Consider the following 22,491-nt stretch of genomic DNA (forward strand, 5'->3'; position numbering starts at 1 on the left):
TTTATGTCAAATGATTCCAAAAGGTTTTATATATATTTTTATCTTAAAGGCCTCAAAAACCAAGGAGGCTATATAGGCAATTCGACGTGTTTTTTTTAACCTGTGAATAAAACAGTAGCTTCGGTAGTTATGTGAAATTAAGAAGTCTGTTTGTATTTAATTTTTAATAGTTATTAAAGATTTGTAAATTAATTCATACAATAAATAAGGTTAGTTTTTTAGTGTTCTAGTATTTGTATGGCCCCTTTTACAGTAAAAGCTATATATTTTTATATGTCAATGTCTCTGTATTTTTGATTGAAACTAAGTTAAAATATAAATAGTTCACTTTACTAATTCCCTATTCGACCACACAAACTCTGCGACACTCCACCTAAGATCCTAGAATGAGCTTCTGGAACGAGACTTAGTGCGTACTTCTATTTAACCAATATATTTTTGACGCAAGGGTCATATTTCTGAATCTTACACCTTACTTACTATCTTAATTAGTTTTAACTTTGACAGTGTGACCCGACCAGATCCGCCCTTGTTAAAAGATAATTACAGATTTAAAGATTACTTAGTTAGTGTTCTGTTCGAATACCATAATATTAGGTCTATAATTTGTATATCGTCAATAAGGTACTGGGTTATATTGTATTTAGAGCGGTTCAATTCTAAAAAAACATCAACAAAGAATTATTTTAATATTGAAGTGAAATGAAATCCGTCAAGCAATTTAAGATTAAGGCAAGCGAAACTTATTGTAATTGTAAACCTATATACTATATTATGCATCAATGAACAATGAAATAATCTTATTTTAATGCTGTTCTTAGTATATATTGGTACCATTTAGTTGTTAACATCAGTTCTGAAGAAGGCAGTACTGACAGTAAGAGCTTTTATATTCTATAACAGATTAGTTTTTTTTAATATATCAGATAATTGCTCTATTTTAACTTAAGTGCCAGAAGAGCACGATGCTCTTCTGGTATCATAGCGTAAACACAGTTCGAAAGGAAGAGATGAAAGAGTTAAAAGAGTGCCATTGGACCGATCTAGTTTTTTTTGGATAAGACTTGAGTAGGGCAAATAAAAATGTAACAATTTCTATTTTATATTGTTCTGTTCTAAAGAGAACTAAACGTCAATACAATGTTGAATAACGTATTGAATTGGCACCACTGTCACGTACGTGATAAAATATCGTTTCCGAATTTCGTCCTCTATATCGAGACAGCGTTAAGCGACATATTATGTCAAAACGTATTGAATTGACATACGGGAGTTTGCTAAGTGTCAGCTCTGAATTTTTACCTTTTGAGATTGTATAACCAATTGTAATTAAACTGCCAAAATAAGCGCGCAGTTGTTTAAAAATATAAATAAGTATACTAACTCCTCAGAAGTTATGGATTTATACCGGCTTTATCGGTCAAATTTGGATTATTTACATAGGTGAACGTTTCGCTATGCATTGCGTGGCCAGTGTGAGACATCGTACATGTAAAGGCCGAATGATCCTTGTCTTGTTCAGAACTGAAACAAAATTTATATAAATTAGGGATATCCGGTCCGATTCACGAGACACTTCCTTTTGCGAACTAACTTTCCGTGGAAACACGACGTCCGAGAGTTTAAAGACTTTAGACTCCTCCCTCAAAGCCCGGCGTCGTACCTACTACAATGGGTGACCATGGGCAGTGATGACAGCCGTTTTTAGGCGCTTTCCATAGGGTAATTTACCCCCATATTTTTTTTCATAAACTTATTTAAAAAAAATAATCTAGAACGTGAAAACAGTACCACAAGACAGCAAGTTCAAAATTTAATATAGAATCACTAGGGTAAATTAAAACCAGTAAACTATGCTACCAATAAACGCTGCGTAAATAAATAAATTCCTGGCCATTACAGGATTACAGCATTTATTAACTGAGTCATCACCGAATTACTGCGAAGTTATAAACAAATATTAAATACAGGAAATGATTAAACATAACACGAATATTATCTACATTTAAAGATATTTTCCGAATGATAAGGTTTTTACAAGCACAGTTATACCAACCCGCTATAACTAAAATATATTTAGTGACGTAATACATATATATTTGGATTTCTCACATATATAAAGTAGTGAACAGGAATTTGTGCAGACAGTAAGATTCCGCATTGCTCGTAGACGTGTTTGTTAAGGAGTTATCGAAGTGAGTTTTCTAATACTATTAGAAGTGTTAAAATAATTGTTGATAATTTAAGAATTTCGGACGTTAGATAAGTTAAACCAGCGTAGAGAAACGGTATTATCGTCTGGTCTAGAGAAAGATCTAGTATAAAATAAGTTTATTCGTTAGTAGAAGTTGTTCATATCTTTTGTAATACGTAATAAAAAACTTTATTGATGACAGAAATATGGTTTTGACAAAATTCATCTATCACTAGTCCCAATACTAGGGAGCCCCTCTATTGTGGGTGAGTAGCTAACAATTATTCAGTTGTACAAGGTGCATTTCCCACGTACCATAATACTTACCTTTGGCCTAGACATCAGCGAGTGTGTTTAACATTCGTGCGGTGTAGCAAAACGTGAGGAAATTCATGCCTTAAATCCAAATAGTCCTCGGCGTGTGTCAGACACAGAAGGCTAATCAGTTGTCTATTACAATTGATCCCAAACAGATACAGAAATCTGAGACCCAGAGCTAAAGTTGTTGCGACACTATTTTTAATATTGCGCGACTGTATTTAATGTCATGATGCAACTAGTCACTAAGAGTTGAAATTTATCATCCATTTATCAAAAGTACAACAAAATACTTTGAATGGCGTCAAACAAATGAACTAATACTATTATTACGGTGTAGGTTAAAATTTCTTTTTATATATTGTTTATTTGATTCAATAATTAATAAATGTCCTATATTTTAAGTAAGCATTTTACTCGTGTATATACATCATATTATACTAACTAATCTATGCATCTTTGCTCGCTCAACGAATAAGTATCGCAATACAGTGAGGATGTAGTAATGTACCTTACATTACCAGGGACCAAAATTTTGGAATTTTTGAATGTACCTATTTTGATTTATTACTATTACTATGCAGGTTAAGAATATTGTAAATACCGTATATTTCTTTGTTGATAAATTATATACTGTAAATAATAAAAAATAAAACTTATCTGTACGATAATAACCATAAGATATTTTTACATTGAATGTATTATTATCATGTCAAGAGTTATAGCTATATTGTTAGAGTTTTGTTTATCTAAAAAACAAAAGAACTTTAGGTAAAGAGCGAATGATGACTCTTGCGGTTGAATTGTGTTTAAGGATACAGGAATTTAGTTATAAACGTTGCAACTGGATTTATTGATTTTCTATAAATAACGGGTGACTTTTGAAATATTATATTGTTAAGGCTTTAGGTGTTTTATTTATCCAATAAAATATGCCATCCAAAACATAATTTGTAAAAAAGCAACGCAGTTGTTCTACCGTAAAAACTTCTGAGTTCCAAGACGGATAACGAACGAACTAAAAGTCTTAAGTTATTACGTAATTAACTAAACTGACAAAATCTTATACTATAAATAGATTGTAGCAGATATCGAAATAATGTATTGTATGGAGACTTTGCAATATTGGTCTTAAAGATTGTTGTCTAATACCACGTTTCATTACAGAAATGTCTGACGAACAAGTTCAGCAAGCAGAGATGACAGAGGAGGAACCAAAAGTTGAAGAGGCAGGTGACAGCGATGACGCACCGGATCTTACAAACACGACTTTTACTAATGTTGTCGTTACGCCCCCAAATTGTCCCAAAGGATTCCAGAGGGGAGCTGACGGTGTATGCCGAGAAGTATTCTAAAATCACCATTTAAAACCCCCGTTATCTCACTCTCTCAGGATTAATAATCCTTTGTTTAAATTAATACTTGTCGTCTCATAATATGTTGTCTGATAATGTTTTTTTGTTGAAATTCAATTGGAATATTGTACTTTCTCAATTGATTGTATTAAATTTATTTATAATTTAGAAACTTAGTTTCAAATAGTGTTAGGTTTAAAATTAATATTTATGTTAACTGTGATCTTATAGGATATTATATTTCGTTTGCAAAATTTCATCAGTGTAATAAATGTTTCTAAATTTATACTGTTCGTTTACTTTAATTTTAATGGAAATAGGTTGATATTTCATTCGTTGTGTCGTATAAATATTTGTTAACAATATATATTTCTCCGATATATATTGTTAACAAATATTTCATTCATCCACAATACATTTAACAAGGCTGAAGCACCAGATAACTTATCTTTGTATATCGCAGTTGAGTGCACTAGCTTCTGCCTGCTGCTTCACCCTTCGGCTTACATGGAACTTGACAAGATTTTTGCTGCCTCTCCGAAGTTATTAATATTTCAGTCAATCTTCATTAAACCAGCTAAACGTTCCTCACGAATTACAGAATTCGCGAACCTTACAAAAATCCGTTCGATAGCTTTTGAGTTCATACAGACTAACGAAGTCTTCATAATATGGAAGCCATTTCCTTATGTGACACATAAATGGAGACGTTATGTATTTCGGTACAATATTTTGAAATGATTAAGCGTGAAGATCATGAATAATGTATAAATGTATCAGATTCGACTTCCAATACATTTTTGTATAGACATTTTAAATTATCATGCGCTGATTACGAGACCAAGGGGACGGTACACGATCGATAAGTCAATGGATCGACAAAGTATCATAAAACTTAGGCACTCTCTTGGACGCCATTTACCAAGCTGGAAAATTTGAAGGTGCAAGGTCTACCACGAGCGAACGAGTTCATGCTCGGAGATAAATATTTTATTAGTTAGACTCATCAATTAAGTGTAAAATATAGAAAGGCAATCATCTTCTTATCAAAACAATTTACAAAAGTACAACTTATCTCAGCTCCTGGGTGTATACTTTCTTCTAACTCATCTTAGACTAAATTACTTGTATTTTGCTATAATTATTTCATTTTTTTGTTTATTCACTCTATAATGATATGATGACATGCACCATGCATGCTCGTCGCTAATGGGAACTAGTAACTTGAACTTGGTTCAGGTATGAACGACAATGCCTACCCAACTCAACTTCAACATCCACGGTTGCCTTGTAAATGCTACATGTTAACCACATCTCATTCTTCTACATGGCCATAAAAGCATTCCCTTTCGTATCCTTATCACTACGTCCTCTTTTAACCCAGACAGGATAGACTATATATTATTATTTTGGCAAATAGTATGCTGAAACATATCATATGGCTTGCGCCGGGCAAAAAAGTCGTATAGCAAAATTTATTTTTTCAGATAAAACAAACGGTATAAATACATTATAACATTAACTAAATACATTATATATACAAATATATATATATATATCAAATGTAATCTATTTTTTATTTAACGATTTAATTATTGTTTATATGTATTTAGAGTTAGTGTAATTTGTTAAAAAAATTACTAAATGTACATTACAGTAATTTATCTTATTAGACTGAAGAGCAAAGCGTTGAACAATTGTTTCACTGTTTAAAAATAATTCCGAACGACATTATTATGACGGTAATTTCAACGAATGTCTAGAACGTAATAACTGATTTTGTAGAATTACAATCTAAGCTAAAACTATCTTTATGGTTCTTGCTATCTATTTCAGGAAAATATGCTCGTGTTTTTTGTATAACAAATGTTTAACAAACATTCTGAAAAAAATACAGTTATAGTACATCACCCAAGGGAGTCAAAACTGAGAAAACATTAAAACAGTAGTAATAGTGTTTCACGACTTTGGTCTCTAGGGCAAGCTATTTCACAATGGAAAATTTGTAAGTATGCATTAAGAACGTGTTATTTTAAGTTTTCACTTTTATGCCCCGATTTTGTGTGCATATATCGCCCAAAGTAACAGCTATGCTAAATGAATAATATTCTTATGACTACATAACTAAACATATAGATGTACTCAGATTATAAAACAGTAAAATTTATGGGAAATATTAGCTGGGACGCTAAAGGATTCATAGTGACGTCATGAAAAATAATGTGTAAGCACTGATGAATGTACAATATAAACACAGGCAGAAGATAACGACCGCATACCTGCGAAACTCCACTCGTTGGCTTCACCAAAAGTAAGTACGCTTTGTCTCTATATATTTTTATTATTAATTAAAGCATAAAATGTCCTCAAAAATAATTTACAAACAAAATTTTCTTAAGAGGTCTTCAATAAAAATGGGTTTGCGACGCTGGATTAACAAATAACTAATTTAGCTTATTTAAGGGTTCTTAAATCTAAGTAACACTTTCATAAGAGTATAGTCGACCTATTGGATATTGGTTTGTATTACAATTTTTGAATGTGAGAATAACCAAAGAGCTCAGTTTGGCTTCAAGTGTGCTATACTTGCTATTTGGTTTGCGTTTCCAATTATTGATTAAAATATATGTGTATCTTATAATGTAATGTTAGGTTACATAACTCACGGCCCGATTCTTTTATATTTAGGAAATATATATGTACTATAATGTGATTTTAAATCGATCCAATAATTTTTCAGTTTATTAGTTATATTAATAAAATAAATTGCTATTGAGAAGTGTTGGCCTAGTGGTTTTTCTCAATGGTTTTTATCCCTAAGGTTGTAGGTTCGATCCACGGCTGTGGAATAGAACCAATGGAATATCTATCTATAAATATACTCTCAAATGGTGAAGGAAAACATCGTGAGGAAACCGGCTTGCCTTAGACCCCAAAAAGTCGATGAGTGTCAGGTACAGGATGCTGGTTACCAACTAGCCTATCAAATTGACAAATGATCACGAAACAGATTAAGACATCTGAGGCCCAGACCTAAAAAAGTCGTAGCGCCACTGATTTATTTTTTTATTGAAATTACGTTTGAAACCCGTACTTAGTGGCCCATTAATCTTTAATCATAGATTATTAACTATTTATCTAAAGGAATAGGACTGTGAAAAACATTGGTAGGTTCCTGTTGTATGCTTAACTTGTCTACATCTTCTTTGACCTTCCCCTATACTTGGACTATGGGAGATAAGAGATAATCTCCAGCAATTGTTTAATTTGTTAATAAATGCTTAATTAAAAAGGTCACAAAAATCACTCGTTTTGATTAATTTGGATAAAGAGTCTTTGGTCTTATAATTATTTGATAATGTTCGAGAACTTGTCTAAAGTGTCTGTCTTCGCCTTGTTTTGCTACCACTTCTGAAAATGATTTAGTTTAAAACCATTCTTTTCTGTCTGGCAGTGTACATTTGTTGCATGTTCCAGCTAATGTTAATGACGATCATAAGTGTACATTGTGTTACCTATATGAATAAATGATTTTTGACTTTGTTATTGAAAGCTCATTTTTTATAAAACAAAAAGGGGGCAAAGGGCAAAAGGGTCCTCTGATTTAAAGACGTGCCTAAACGGTTACGCTTCGCGAGTGCCATGCCTTCCCTTTAAGAATTAATACGCTCTTTCAAGTATTTATTTAGCAAACGTTCGTTGGAATTGTTCGTATTTTAAACCTAAGAAATAGGGGATAACATAGCACTGTAATAATCTATGTTTTTGACCTTTGCTTCTGCTGGAAAATATATAAATGCATGTTCCAATCGTGGTAGTAATAAGCTATATTAGAATTTGGATGTAAGAAAATATACCAAATATATATTTACTTTTGAAAATTACATCTAGAACTCTTCCTCTTTGCATTTGAAATATCGTCAGTGCCGTTTATCTGAAGAAAAAGCAGACTTGTTTGTTGATTGTTATAAGTTAATTAAAGCCTATATGGGGCTACCCTAGTGCGCTAGACGCTTCTGGAACGCGTGAATCGTTCAAAATCTAACTCACTTGTACAAAAATATCTAAGAAAAACTTTAAACACAAAAATTTATATGGAACAAACAAATAAAAAATATCAATGACAGAAAACAATCGAAAGAGATTTGATAATTGTATTGGATTTTTGAATGCAATTCGGATAATTTGTAAACGTATCTTTTCTAAAATGACACCCTTCTGCATTTCAAATTCATCGAAAGAGTAATATAAAAACATGTAACATAATGTAGTATGAAACTAAAAGAGACGTAACCTCGCGTAAATTTTTGGACAGATTGAAGTTTTCGCGTAACGTATACGTTTTATATATTTTTTTCTTAAGCGACGTAAAACACGAAGGCTATATAGGCAATTCGATGTGTTTTTTTAATCTGTAAATAAGACAGTAGTTTCGGTAGTTATGAGAAATTAGGAAGTCTGTAATGAATATTTAATATTTATTAAATATTTATAAATTAATTCATACAATAAATAAGGCTAGTTTTGTTAGTGTTCTAGTATTTTTAAGGCCCCTTTCATGATAAAAGCTATATATTTTTCCATTTCTCTTTGCCTTGAGTAACATTTATCCAGTTTTTCCCCGCTAGTTCTATTACGTCATCCTTCCACCTTTTTTTTTGTTGTCATATACATCTCTTTCCTACCGTCCATTTTGCTTATTCAAGTTTCCATCTTTTATCATATTCATACATATAATGATTATTGATACTTATTGTTAAACCAAACATATTTAAACTTTTCATAAAGTAAATGTTATATTTATTGGCATAAATTATAATTACTGAGAATTATTTCATTACTATGAAGTTGAAGTGAAATCCGTCAAGCAATTTTAGATTAAGGTAAGCTAAACTATATTATGCATCAATGAACAATGAAATAATCTTATTTTAATGTTGTTCTTAGCTATATATTGGTTCCATTCACTTGTTAAAATCACTTCTCGAGAAGGCAGTACCGCCAGTAAGAGCTTTAATCTTCTATAATAGATTAGTTTTTTGAAATACCTTAGAAAAATTGCACTATTTTAACAAAAGTATCATGCTCTTCTGGCATCATAGCGTAAACACAATTCGATAGGAAGAGATGAAAGAGTTAAAAGAGTGCCATTGGACTGATCTAGTTTTTTAGATAAGACTTGAGTAGGGCAAATAAAATCAATATTTATATATTTTATAAGTGCACAATTGCTCGCCTATTTTGTGTCACCTCTGAATCTTTACCTTTTGAGATTGTATAACGTATTGTCATAATACCGCTAAAATAAGCGCGCAGTTGTTTAGTATACATAAAAAATACTAACTCTTCAGAAGTTAGTTCCGGGTTTATCGTTCAAATTTACATTATTTTCATATGTCAACGTTCCGATTTGCATTGCATGGCCAATGTGAGTCATCGTTCATGAATTAATTCGGGTTTATCGATTAATTATTGATATATGATAATGATTTCGAAACTCTTTAAATTATATATTTAATTAATAAATTATCCATAATATAAACTTCAAATATATAGTATTTTATTTTATACCTCTTTTAGGCTTTATTCTTTTGTAAAAACTTCCTGCTTCTTTATATAGTACCTGATAGTCCATGTTGAAATCACAAAAGAGAAATGTAAAGGCCGAATGATCCTTGTGTTGAAACTGAAACAAAATTTATGAAAAATGTGAGATATCCGGTCTGTTTCACACGACACTTCATTTTGCAAACTAGCTTCCCGTGGAAATGTCGCAGTAAAGTAGTTAAATCACAGAGTTAAAGAAATCTCTAGGCAAGGCTAGTAAATATCGATAATCAATCAAGTCGCTAGCATTTTGATTTAAATGAAGCAGCGTCGAAAACGTTTAATTATCTGTCTGACCGAAATCAGCGTATTGATTAACAATGTAAATCAAGACTCCGCCTTTCGTTGTGACCGTAAAGAACTGAGAGCTTGGCAATTCCGTGTTTTGCTTTATTGTAAATGGTTAGGTTAGGTTATGTTATAATAATCTTGTTGCCTAGGAATGTTTAGGAAACTCACGTGACGTACATAAATATTTGGATTCGCATAATAGTAACCAGGAATTTGTGCAGACAGTAAGATTACGTGTGTTGGTAAGGCAGTTATCGAAGTGAGTTTTCTAATACTATTCGAAGTGTTGAAATAAAATAGAGAGACGGTATTATCGTTTGGTCTAGAGAAAGATCCAGTATAAAATAAGTTTATTCGTTAGTAGAAGTTCTTAATATCTTTTGTAATACGTAATAAAAAACTTTATTGATGACAGAAATATGGTTATGACAAAATTCCTCTATCGCTAGTCCCCATACTAGGGAGCCCTTTATGTTGTGGGTGAGTAGCTAACAAACTTACCTTTGGCCTAGTCGTATCAAGTGGTAATAAGTATCGCAATACAGCAAGAAAAACTACACTAGCAAACCTTTTAAATTTGTTTTAATTTTCTAATTATTATTTTATTTAATAGTTAAATTGTATTTAATTCCAATTTATTATGTAATTAATTAACCTGACTAAATCTTACACTGACCCTATTCAAATTTTAAGTAAATAGATTCTAGCAAAAACCGTACAATTATATTGTACGGAGGCTTTGGAATATTGGACTTAAACATTGTTGTTTGATATTAATAAATAAATAATTACAGAAATGTCTGACGAAAAAGTTCAGCAAGTAGAGATGACAGACGAGAAACCAAAAGTAGAAGAGGCAGGTGATAGCGAAAACGCAACTGAACCTACAAATTCGATTTTTACTAGCGTCGTCGTTACGCCCCCAAATTGTCCCAAAGGATACCAGAGGGGAGAGGACGGTGTATGCCGAGAAGTATTCTAAAATCTCCATTTAAAGCCCCCGTTAAAGCCTGCCCATAAACGATGGATCTAGTTATTTCACTATCTAGGATAATAATCCTTTGAATAGATTAATACTTGTCGTCTCATAATATGTTGTCTGATAATGTTTTATGTTGAAATTCAATTCGAATATTGTACTTTCTCAAATGATTGTATTACATTTATTTAAGACTTTGAAATTTAGTTTCAAATAGTGTTTGGTAAAAAAACGATTAAGGTTTATAATTATTATCTATGTTAACTGTGATCTTATAGGTTATTATTTTTGTTTGCGAAATGGCATTTGTGTAATAAATATTTCCAAATTTACAGTGTTTATTTATTTCAATTTTTAATAGAAATGGGTTAATAATTCATTCGTTGCGTCGTATAAATATTTGTTAACAATATATATTTCTGCGATACTTTCATTTATGCACAATACTTTGAACAAGGCTGAAGTACCAGATAACTTATCTTTGTATATCGCAGTTGAGTGCACTAGCTGCCGCCTGCTGGTTCACCCTTCGGATTACTTGGAACTTGACAAGATTTGTGCTGCATCTCCAAAGTTATTTAAATTTCATTCAATCTACATAAAACCAACTAAAGATTCCTCAGGAATTTCGGAATTGGGGAACCTTACCCAACCTTACAAGGAACCGTACGATAGATTTTGAGTTCATATAGACTAACGAAGTTTTCATAATGTGGAAGCTATTTCCTTATGTGACGTAACGTATAAATGGAGACGTTGTATTTCAGTACGATATTTTGAAATGTTAAGCCTGAAGACTCTTAGGATCATGAATGATGTATAAATGTATCAAATTCGACTTCCAATACATTTTTGTATAGACGTTTTAAATTATCATGCGCTGTTTATGATACCAAGGGGACGGTACACAATCGATAAGTCGATGAACCGACCTCTGACGCCATTTACCAAGAAATGGAGTAGCGGTGTTGTCTGTCACAAGGGACGAGAGCATCACTCAGCAATAAGCAAAGAGGAAGAGGAAATAGATGGCCTTGGGTTCTTTAAAATTGGAAGGTGCAAGGTCTTCTACGAGCGAACGAGTTCCTACTCGGAGATAAATCTTGTATTACCTAGGCTCATCAATGAAGTGTAAAATATATAAATCATCAAAACAATTCACAAAAGTATATCTTACCTCAGCTCCTGGATGTATACTTTCTTCCAACTCATCTGAGACTATATTACTGTATCATTTTGCTATATTTTTTTTTGTTTATTCATGCTATAAATGACGTTTACCATGCAATTCGGAAATGGGAATATTTGTCTTTTAACTTGTCTAGTACCGTGAATTTGGTCCAGGTATGTACTACAATGCCTACCCAACTCAACTTCAACATCCACGGTTGCCTTGCAAATGCTACATTTTAACCACATCTCAGTATAATATGTTTTATATGACCATAAAAGCATTCCCTTTTGTATCCTGGTCACTACGTCCACTTTTATCCCAAACTACAGTATATATTATAATTTTAGTATATAGTATGCCGAAACATATCATATCGCTTGCGCCGGGGAACAAAGTCGTAAAAGCAAAATTTATTTTTTCTGAAAAATCGGAAGGTATTAGGTATATACGAAATACATTACATATATATATATATATATATATATATATATATATATACACATATATATGTATATATATATATATATAGCAAATGCTGTATTTAGATTTAGTGTAATTAGTTATAAAATAATACAAGTTACAGTAATTTATCTCATTAGACTGAAGAAAAAAAAAACAAACAAAAAAGCGTTCAACGATTGTTCCACTGTTTAAACATAATTACGGACGACATTATGGCGATAATTTCGACGAATGTCTAGAACGTAATAACTTATTACCACTCTTTTTGCGGATATACTATGACCTTTGTGAAACATAGATATATTATCACTACTTTTTATTTGTTTTTAAACTGCCTCATTAAATTCTGAAAAATTACAGTTTTAGTACAAGACCCCAGTAATTCAAAAATGAGAAAACATTATAACAGTCGTTACAGTGCTTTACGACTTTGGTCCCCAGGACAATCGATATAGCTTTTTCACAATAGACAATTTGTATGTATGCATAAAGAACGTATTATTTTTAACTTTTTACTTTTCATTATACCTCGTTTTTGTGTAAAAATATCGCCCAAAATAACTCCTATGCTAAATGAAGAAATTTTCTTATGACTACATACGCAGGCGTACTCAAATTAGGAAATAGAAAATTTTCTGGGAAATTTTAGCTGGGGAGCGCTAAATGATTCATAGTGACGTCATGTAAAATAATTGTGTAAACACTGATGAATGTACAATATAAACACAGGCAGAAGATAACGACCGCATACCTGCGAAACTCCACTCGTTGGCTTCACCAAAAGTAAGTACGCTTTGTCTCTATATATTTTTATTATTAATTAAAGCATAAAATGTCCTCAAAAATAATTTACAAACAAAATTCTCTTAAAACAATTTGTGCGCCTTTTTCTTTAAGAGGTCTTCAATAAAAGTGCTTATATTGTATCTTTATTATGTAATAATACTTTCAAATTGCTTTTTAAATAACATTTTGCATCTATTTCAAAATCTATATATTTCTGATAATCAAAGATACATAGTTCTATTCACTTTTCTCTCTTCATTACAACTAAAGGCTATATCATTCTATATTAAACAGTTTACCTGGCTTATTTACAAATGACTAAATAACCATTTTTACACTATTAATTTGCAAAATAATTATTGTTCGTAAATTATTCACAACACCTACTATTATCTATATTATGTCTATAACACATTAACATTAAAAATTTAATTTTAAAATTCACCGCATAAAGCAAAACAATACCTATATTATTTGTTACAACAATAATAACACTTGTAATTCCAAGTTTCTTACTCACTGTAAAAATTGATGCTTAAAATCTACGCAACACTTAGATAATATATATAACTGTAAATTATGTCTTATAGAAGTATGGATAAAGAAACCCGGGACACGGTTCGGGACGTAAACGAAACAGTATCGAAGGTGGAAGTTGAACATTCGAAAGCAGTACCTACATCGAATAGAACGAAAAGAACTCCGGAAATCACTTTAAGAAATATGATTGTTACCCCCTCCAATTGCCCTCCAGGATTTCAGAGAGGCGCCGACGGCATCTGTCGGGAAACTTTCTAAGCGATTCTATTAAGTTAATATTATTTAGTTTTATTTTACTATAAAATCTTGACTGTTTTCGATTAGCGTGTCTATTAAACATCGTGAAACTTGAAAATTTTCATACCATTGTAGACAAAAATACATGTTATATATACAAAAAATGTATTAAATTATAATAATTTCTATCTACAGTGTGACTAATATTAAATATTGTCAAAAATTAACATTTAAAATAGCAGACTTAATATTTAAGCCATAAATAATTTTCCCTATATTAATATATATATATATAAAGAATATGGCAGCAATTTTAATCTCATTTTAATCACTAAAAGAGTTTTTAACTAGCCAATGTACTAAGAGATTGCGTGAAGATTGTATGCGCTGCTTCATTTTGCGGTTCAGCTAATAGAGCAGACATAGACAAAAACAAATTTTGTCTATACACATTTGCCATTTTACTTTTAAATATGCCAAATGCGGTTAACGGGGAATTGAATAACAACTGCCTAACTGCCGTTATTCGACTAAAACTTAAGTTTTTATAACCCTGACATCATAAATTTCTACGCAAATTATAAATAACCTAGAGTTGCATAAGTTTTAACAAATGGAGCGTCACTCTCACAGGAATTCCTGGAAAGAAAACAGAATGTTATTGAAAAGAAAACACACTTTGCCGGGCAAAACGCGATACGCACCATTGAAACAGAAGATAAGGATAAAAACTTTGGAATTGATGACAATGAAAATTGTAATTATAAAAACACGTTCTTATCCAGTAAGGTGTATATTCTTTTCAACCTGTGATACTCGCGTAAATATGATAATCTAATCAGAATATATTTATCACTATGACAATTGTCAATATTGAAAAATACAAATGACAAAACTATAAACATGCATTAAAAACCATAATTTATTTCTCACATTTATTTTATTAACATTCACACATATTATTGCATAATATTTTTTGATGAAATAATATAAAATGTAACGCAGTAAAAATATATACTTGAAAAAAATAAAATAAAAATCATACTCAGTCATTTATTACTTAAAACAATAGGTACATACTGTATATATAAAATTCTAGCTATACTTTACAAATAAAAGAACAGAACCAAAAATACAATACATACATACACTAATTAGCCTACGAGCATAGTGCTGCTTAAATAATCACGATTACTTACTCGTCTTCCCAAGGACAAATATCATTTCTCTGCTTACGATCACTGATTCTGGTATCTGTGCTTTTACTATCAGCCTTTACGATATCCGAGTCAGCAGAGCGTACATCAGCACGTGTTATTGTTTTCACTTCCTCAGACACCGTTTTGGAATCATCAGACATCGTTTGTGCTACTGCAGGCACTTTCTCTACACTTTCATCTTCCACAATATCCTCGGAAGTAGCTAAAGGTGCTATCGGAACCCGAAGTCTCTCCACTGGCGATCGCTGAGAATCCTCCCTTCCTGAAACTATACTGAGAGGCGGTGACGTCATATCCAAACTCTTTTGACTCACTATCGTATGAGTTACATTACCTACAGCATCCACCTCTTTATCACTTTTTAAAACGTCTTTTACACTATCGGACGCTTTATCACTTTCACTCACATTGGTTTCCTTCACATCCAGCGTTTCATTGTGTTTATTATAAGCGTTTTGATCTATATCAACTGCTAAATCTTCACACCTGTCAGGAACTTCCGTATGTGAACTAATCTCATCAATTTTATCAGCGTCAACATCACTCGAATCTGAAATAACTTCGATAAGTGCTCCACCAAACATGATGGCTGGTTCGGTTGGAGTAACGTCTGTTGAAGCGAATACTGAGGAGGGCTCCTCAGACTGTATTAGCGAGCGTCTTTCGTCAGGTGAGCTTGTGCGGGGCGGTGAGTCGCCGGATTCTTCGTCTGGTGCTGAGCTAACACTAATAGTTGGAGTTGGATGATGAGGTGCGGTGGTTTGCGTGTGAGAAACTGAGGGTTGTGGGATTATTCGTTTTTGCCTCGGTGAATGTGGGGGTGATGCTAACGGGGCTAAATGACGTGGTTCGACAGCTGATAGGCGTCGTAAAGGAGGAGCAGCTCCTCGCAAGCCCCCATCGAGGGTGCTTTGCTGGGGAAGTCTCCGCATTCGTTCCCCACTCCCTACAGCAGCGCTCACGTCTGAGGAGGAACTGCCCGAATCCGCGGCTGAATCCTGTCGCCGTCTTGCTCCACCGTAAGGTAGCTCTCGCGTTGCTGATTCCCACGGCAAAACTTCTGACGTATCATCATCCGGGTCTCTGTAATTATTTTTTTTCTATATTTTTAATGTGGAGATATTTTATATATTATTTTTCTGTTAAAAAGTGACAAAACATACGAAATATTTAAAATGAAGACAGCGTCACCAATTTACACAAAGGAATACGATATTACCAGGGAGTGCTTATATAGGAGCCCAACGAATATAATTAGGAAGGGAGCTGTAGGTATAGCCGACGTGAAATATTATATAATATTATAAGTATATTCCTTTTTGCAAAGCGCAAAGCATAGAGTACGGACCCATAAACTTAAGAAAAGTTGAGAGAAACATTCACACCTCTGTCTCTTCCACTTTGGTGAATTGCCTCGCAATGTAAAATTTATTGTTTCCGAGTAAACAGAATTTCAATAGCAATAAACATATTTCGAGGTTTTCTACCAGTAGCTACCATGAGTGCGGTGCGAGAGGGTGTTTTTTATTATAGCTGCTCTTCAAAGACAAGAATTAGTTAAACGGAAACGGAAAAAAGTTGTTGGGTTAAAAAATGGATAGCTAGGATAAACAATTGTGATCGTTGTACGAAATTCTGAAGATTTTCTTAAAAATTTGTCCAAAGAATTCTGCCAAGGAACTTTAGGCACGTAAATGTTTTATGCCCCAGCTCCAGTCCCCAAAGATAATTTTACTTTCCTTATTTATTGCAAATACTGACTTTCAGATTTTAATTTTTGTACCAATTTCTTTAGGACCAAATCAGTGCATAGACACACAATTCAATCGTAAATGCATTAGGAGCTGCATTTCTCGCATCACTGTTTTTATAATTTTAATTTTCCGTGTTCCACAAACACTCGTATCAAGTTCAATGAACTTAATACGTATATTTTATCGGCAGCGCTAAAATTAAAAGGTTTTGTGTCATATTTGAGAACAATAAAGTCACTAAACTCCAATGAAAAATCTCGCACTCAAAACGGTTCAAACCGATTTGTACGATACTCTTATGAATATAAAACAATGTTATAGGAGATCGTGTTTATACTAGTCGAGATTCTCGTAAGTAAGAATCTAAAATTTTGATGTGTGAAACAGACGCCGGAAATGATCGCCTACCGATAAATCACTGGCAAATCTCGTATGCCATTTTTTCGTAGGTGAGAATTTAGTTGTTTATTGTTGATGATAGTCGCGTACGATTACGAGAAACTCTCTCCATCTAAATGTGTCACAAGGGGGAGTTCTCGTGTTTGAAAAACATACCTAAAAGGTATATCGCAAAGGTTGGACTGCGAATGGCTATGCGGCGGCGGTTCCGGCGGGCGCGGAGGTTGTACTGCGCAAACGGCCAACTCGTGTGCAGATCCCGATAACGAGCGGTCAGATCCACGTCGTCGAGATAACCCACTACCACTGCCAGACCCACCGCTACCGCTAGTGGAACCAGGTTTTTTCTTAACTTGGCCACCAAAGTTAAAGAACCTGTATAATAATTAAACATTTATTAACGACTATGCTTGACAAAACAATTTTAAGACAGTTTCCATTGAGCCAAAGGATATGTTACACTTATATACAATTGGGGTATATTGTTTCTTTCCTCTCTTTCCCACAATCAACAATACACAATCAACCGTTTGCCAGTGTTGTTTTGAGTTAATGTCTTAATGGAATTATAATAAATGTGTATGGTGAAATCGTGGTAGTGAGGCCTTATCGTATCCACCATGACTAAATCCAGGAGGTACTAGAGAAAGGAAAAATTAAAAGTACCCATAACCGATGAGCATGATGTCTTGAGGATGAAGCGATACACGCGAAGTATGTCAGGACCGGAGCAAGTGAGATTATGATTAATAGATGTTCTTTATCACAGACGAGCTTAGTAATAAGAAAGGCGTTTCAGAAAGTAATGAGATCGAAGCTTACTTGGCCTTCTTCTGATAAACATTCCGTCCTTCTGTAAGCAGTCGTTGGAAGTGATCGGACCGGATAAAACGAGGATAGCAGTCCTTCTTGAGCAGTAGTCCATAAACGTGGTCAGCCGCGTGATCCAGCGCGTACCGAGAGCCCGTTCTGCGACCTTCTGCTACCCTCTCAGCAGTCGCGCCATCTATGTTAATCTCGCAGGGTGCTCCTGGCTTTAGGAACTCTCTGGAAACGATGATCAAGTTGATTAAATCTCATTTCATTATTATTGTGCTTGCAATACTAAGCTGTCTGTCTGTACAACTATTGCCTTTACTAATTGACTATATGGTTGTAATAGAGTCTATATAGTACACTCTATATAAACCAATATATTAGTATCGTTTATATATCGCTTATTATATATCTCGGATCCCAAATCTTTTAAGACGGTAGCTCTGTCCCCATGATGAAATGGCAAATCGGCTTGGCGAAAGATGCCATGACACGATTAGGTGGTGATGTGGTGCTGGCGGCGAATACTCAGAATATCGTGGACTGCAAAGAGCACCAATATACCATCCTGTCCCAACTCTGAATACTAACTCGCCTGTCTACCATATGCTTACTACGAATTATATCTTATTTTAGCCACACAATGACCAGAGATGATTAGAACTTGGACAAACTGGTCGTGGTAACACAGAAGTCAAAAGATCACGTGGCCTTTCACCAACCAGATTGACCGATCAAGTGAAAGACTCATCGTCCTCAAAACTGTCTGCCATAAGAGAGGCGCTGGACAGAAACCGGTGGAAAAAGATAGTCCACTCCAGATGCTTCCTTGCTAACCACGAGGCTCAAGCATGAGCTGCCGATTAGAGGAGAGAGGTAAAATAATGTAGGATTATAATTTATTGTAGTTGTAATATATATATTTTTGTTCACATTTTCTAACAAAGGATATTTTAAAAAACCATATCCAATAAACCCGGTAGACCGTGGCTGCGTTGATGGGATGGAGGTGTCAAGGACCTCGAAGCAATGAGGGTTTGAAGTTGCTCGCAAGAAGCACTACATGGATTACGGTGTCAAAATAAGGAGTAAGAAATACTTCCCCCTGGAGCAAGGGGGCTGACGCCCACAAGGGGCTGTATAGCCATTGATGACACTGATGATATTTTAAAAATCAATTCTGAGGGATTTGATTTATGTATCCCTTTTTGCTGATGATCGTTTAGACGAACCGTACATTAGATATTTAAAGAGCCACCTTGCAAACAATCTTCTTCAAACTAAACAGTTATATAATTTTCAAATTCAAAATAAATACGTACTCAAAAATATCATCAAGCTTTTTGGGAATCTGCTTAGTACTGCTCCTCCGTAAGTCCATCACGGCCAGCCAGAACCGGATGTTCTCGTGGGAGTACTCCTTCCTGAGGAAGCTGGTGAACTCCTGCAGCCCCGTGGGGTCTGACACCAGCTCTTCGATAGACAACGCCCAGCGCTGTACACGCTTCTCGCTCGGAATTTCGACACTGAAATTATGTAAATTTGTCATGTTCAAAAAAATAATGAATATTGTAATTCAATCTAGGAATGATTATTCTAGAATTATACCAATGGCGCTACAAATTTTAGGTCTGGACTTCAGATTGATTGACGTGATCATTTCTAATAAGCAATATGGTGATCAACCGGTGTCTGATACCGTGTGTTTCTACTTTTTTGGGTAAAGGCATACCGGTTTCCTCACGATGATTTCCTTCCGTATGACCGTACGAGCGAGGGTTAAATGCGCACGTAGACAGAAAGTCCGTTGGTGCATAGCCGAGGATATAACTTACAACCCTAGGGGTGATAGTCGCAGGTTGAAACCACTAAACTGACACTGCTCTTTCTATATAACTACTAATTATAATTCGTAATTTCCAAAAAAAATCGTTTATATGTTAAAGCATCGTTTTTCAACCATAAAAATGTCGTCGCCCACGAAAAAGCCAAAAAGATAAGTAAAACAGTCAGTTGAAACCCCGTCACTGTAAAGTTATAATAATATCTACATAGCGCGCTATTTTTAACGAATCTTTAGTACCTATATGCAGTTTGTATTTATTATTTTTCAACAGACTGCGAGCCCCTTTTAAAACAATAAAAGACTCGCGTAAAATAATAATATTGAAACACTTCTTACATTGGACTGTTAATTTGCCAGAATAGTGAATCATCGCTGATCCAGGGATTGGAAGGTTGCGGTTGTGTGAGCAAAGGGTCGTATGGTGCGTAGGTCTCTGAGTAGGCCGTTAATGCTTCCAAAGCCACTGAAGTTTTCACTCTCGTCCTATCTAAGCTGGTTTTAAGGTGTTCAATCTAAAACATGAAAATAAATAATAAATTAATTTGTGTTAGCATATCTACCTTGCAAGGCAACCTATTTTTAGTTCGTAATTTTGTCAACCGACTTTTATTACTTTTTTTCCTCCAAATGTTGTATTCACCATATATTACTTTTATTACAACATGACATTCTAACAATTTTAGCAATTTACAAAGAGATACATTTATTTATCCAATAAAGTTGTATTTCTTGTATTTAAGCTTTGATATCTACTTACGATATTCTATATAACTAATTCACCGAGTTGTTATATAAACTTTGTTGTGTTAATGAATGTGATATTTTTGTTATTTTGTTTATTCCTACATAAATATGTATTTACAGAGTATAATCGCGGATGCTTGGAAGACCCATACGACTTCAATACAAAATGATCTCGTTGCGATATTGCGAGCACCCTCGAGATTGTGAACAAGTTACATGGATCAGGTTAGTGTCGCGCGTTCTTAAGTTCTCATATTATTTTCACAAATGTCAACTAGACATGACAACTTAAAAAGGCTTGTGGCAGGAAAGCACGCGTTACTTTATTTAATTATTTAATAATAACAAACCTCTCGTTGTAACTGAGGTATCGTCCTTTTCTTTGGCTTCGGATGCCGCGATCGCACTGGAACTGGGCAGGGTTCCAATGCGCTCGGCACTCCCGGCGGCGGACGAGCGACGCGCCAGTAGGCACGTTCTTGACTATCACTGACGATTTTATCACCCTTTTTCCTTTCTTTTGCTAACCGAACCTGAAAATATAGATAGGTAGATTAGGTTACGATAGGTTTTGGACGAGTTGTTTTTGAAAATAAATTATTTATGTTCTTATTAAAACAATCATGAATTCGTGATCAATAAACGTTGTTTGTTGACATTTAAAACACGCCTAGCATAAGCACCTCGAATCTAAATTGTGTTTATTTTTTACAACTGGAATGGATTTCAAAATTATTTAACGTCAGTGAATGAGGTCAGAAAGGAGGTTGGTTCACATAACAAACATTCAATGTTATAATATTTATCTAACATAAGTTAAAGTAACCAGATATTCTAATATATTTCTCCGACATTTATAATAATAACTATTACAACAGATTATAAAATATTCGTTAATTTGGAGATCTAGTATATAGGCAATTCAAATAAACCATAAGTATTAATGGTTATAAACTGATACAACTTTGACTTTGTTAATTTACGAGCTGTGACTCAAAGAATGACAATGACTGCTGATATCAGCGATAATTGTAAAGGCAAATAAATCATTAGTTTTTCTAAATCTGAAAGTACAATTCTAGAACCAACCTATTTTTTGACGCATAATTAATCATTCGTTTGGTTTCCACGCTTAAGAATATAAATTTATTCTAAATATAATAGCGTGATTCGAGTATTATAAAAACGTTTAACAGCAGCGCAGTTTAGTCATGTTTTGCTTTAGTATAATATTTTATTTCTTAATTTTCGAAATTTCGCTTTAGGAAAATGGAATTTTAACACCTAAGGGAGTACCAAGTGCGTATACATAGCCCTCATTTCAACGCCATGACAAGTTGATTGTAGCGTCAGTACATTATATGGATTTTCACACCTGTTCTTCTGCCTGCATAGTGATGAAATCCCACTTTGCAGCGAGGTTTTTCTTGAGGTTCGCCAACGCTTCTTGTTCATAGTCTTCAAGGCCATGCCTCTGTTTATTGCGTAGTGTTCGTTTGACGAGGTAGATAGCGTATTCAATATTGTCCGGACCAAGTGTGGGCGCACTTGAACCACTGCCGGCCACTCGCGGCGCCTGCCATGGCCAGTAGTAAGGACTCTGAGAAATTTTACAAATTTACGAAGTCTTATTTTATTACTGAAATAAATGAAACAACATATATCATTATTAAAGTGAATAATAGTAATAGCTCTTTAAAATAGTAGTCCATCGGTATGACTTTAGGTGCACTTCCTACGATGTAAAATGAGGATTATCGACCACTGTG

General features: G+C 33.8%; 1 protein-coding gene and 2 long non-coding RNA genes across 10 annotated transcripts in view; 2 read left to right on the forward strand and 1 right to left on the reverse strand.

The window, feature by feature from the left end:
* Positions 1–885: 885 nt before the first annotated feature.
* Positions 886–4,153, forward strand: LOC123720794. Its single transcript, XR_006756090.1, has 2 exons — positions 886–2,195; positions 3,680–4,153. It is a non-coding gene; the product is annotated as an uncharacterized LOC123720794 (long non-coding RNA).
* A 1,962-nt stretch (positions 4,154–6,115) lies between these two features.
* On the forward strand, positions 6,116–11,076 carry LOC123720855. The gene is made up of 2 exons (XR_006756101.1): positions 6,116–6,178; positions 10,560–11,076. It is a non-coding gene; the product is annotated as an uncharacterized LOC123720855 (long non-coding RNA).
* Positions 11,077–13,251: 2,175 nt separating this feature from the next.
* LOC123720030 overlaps positions 13,252–22,491 on the reverse strand; it is a 32,866-nt gene continuing 23,626 nt past the window's right edge. For all 8 annotated transcript variants that reach the window (XM_045676449.1, XM_045676457.1, XM_045676454.1 and 5 more), the window contains 8 exons: positions 22,098–22,322; positions 21,073–21,255; positions 20,315–20,490; positions 19,455–19,658; positions 18,139–18,363; positions 17,473–17,691; positions 15,143–16,246; positions 13,252–14,582 (listed from right to left, as the gene is read on the reverse strand). In XM_045676449.1, coding sequence (XP_045532405.1) covers positions 14,522–14,582; positions 15,143–16,246; positions 17,473–17,691; positions 18,139–18,363; positions 19,455–19,658; positions 20,315–20,490; positions 21,073–21,255; positions 22,098–22,322 — 2,397 coding nt within the window. In that variant the 3' untranslated portion in view covers positions 13,252–14,521. The remainder of the gene's footprint in view (positions 14,583–15,142; positions 16,247–17,472; positions 17,692–18,138; positions 18,364–19,454; positions 19,659–20,314; positions 20,491–21,072; positions 21,256–22,097; positions 22,323–22,491) is intronic.

The sequence above is a fragment of the Pieris brassicae genome, chromosome 2 (genome assembly GCF_905147105.1).
Source record: "Pieris brassicae chromosome 2, ilPieBrab1.1, whole genome shotgun sequence".
Classification (NCBI taxonomy): domain Eukaryota; kingdom Metazoa; phylum Arthropoda; class Insecta; order Lepidoptera; family Pieridae; genus Pieris; species Pieris brassicae.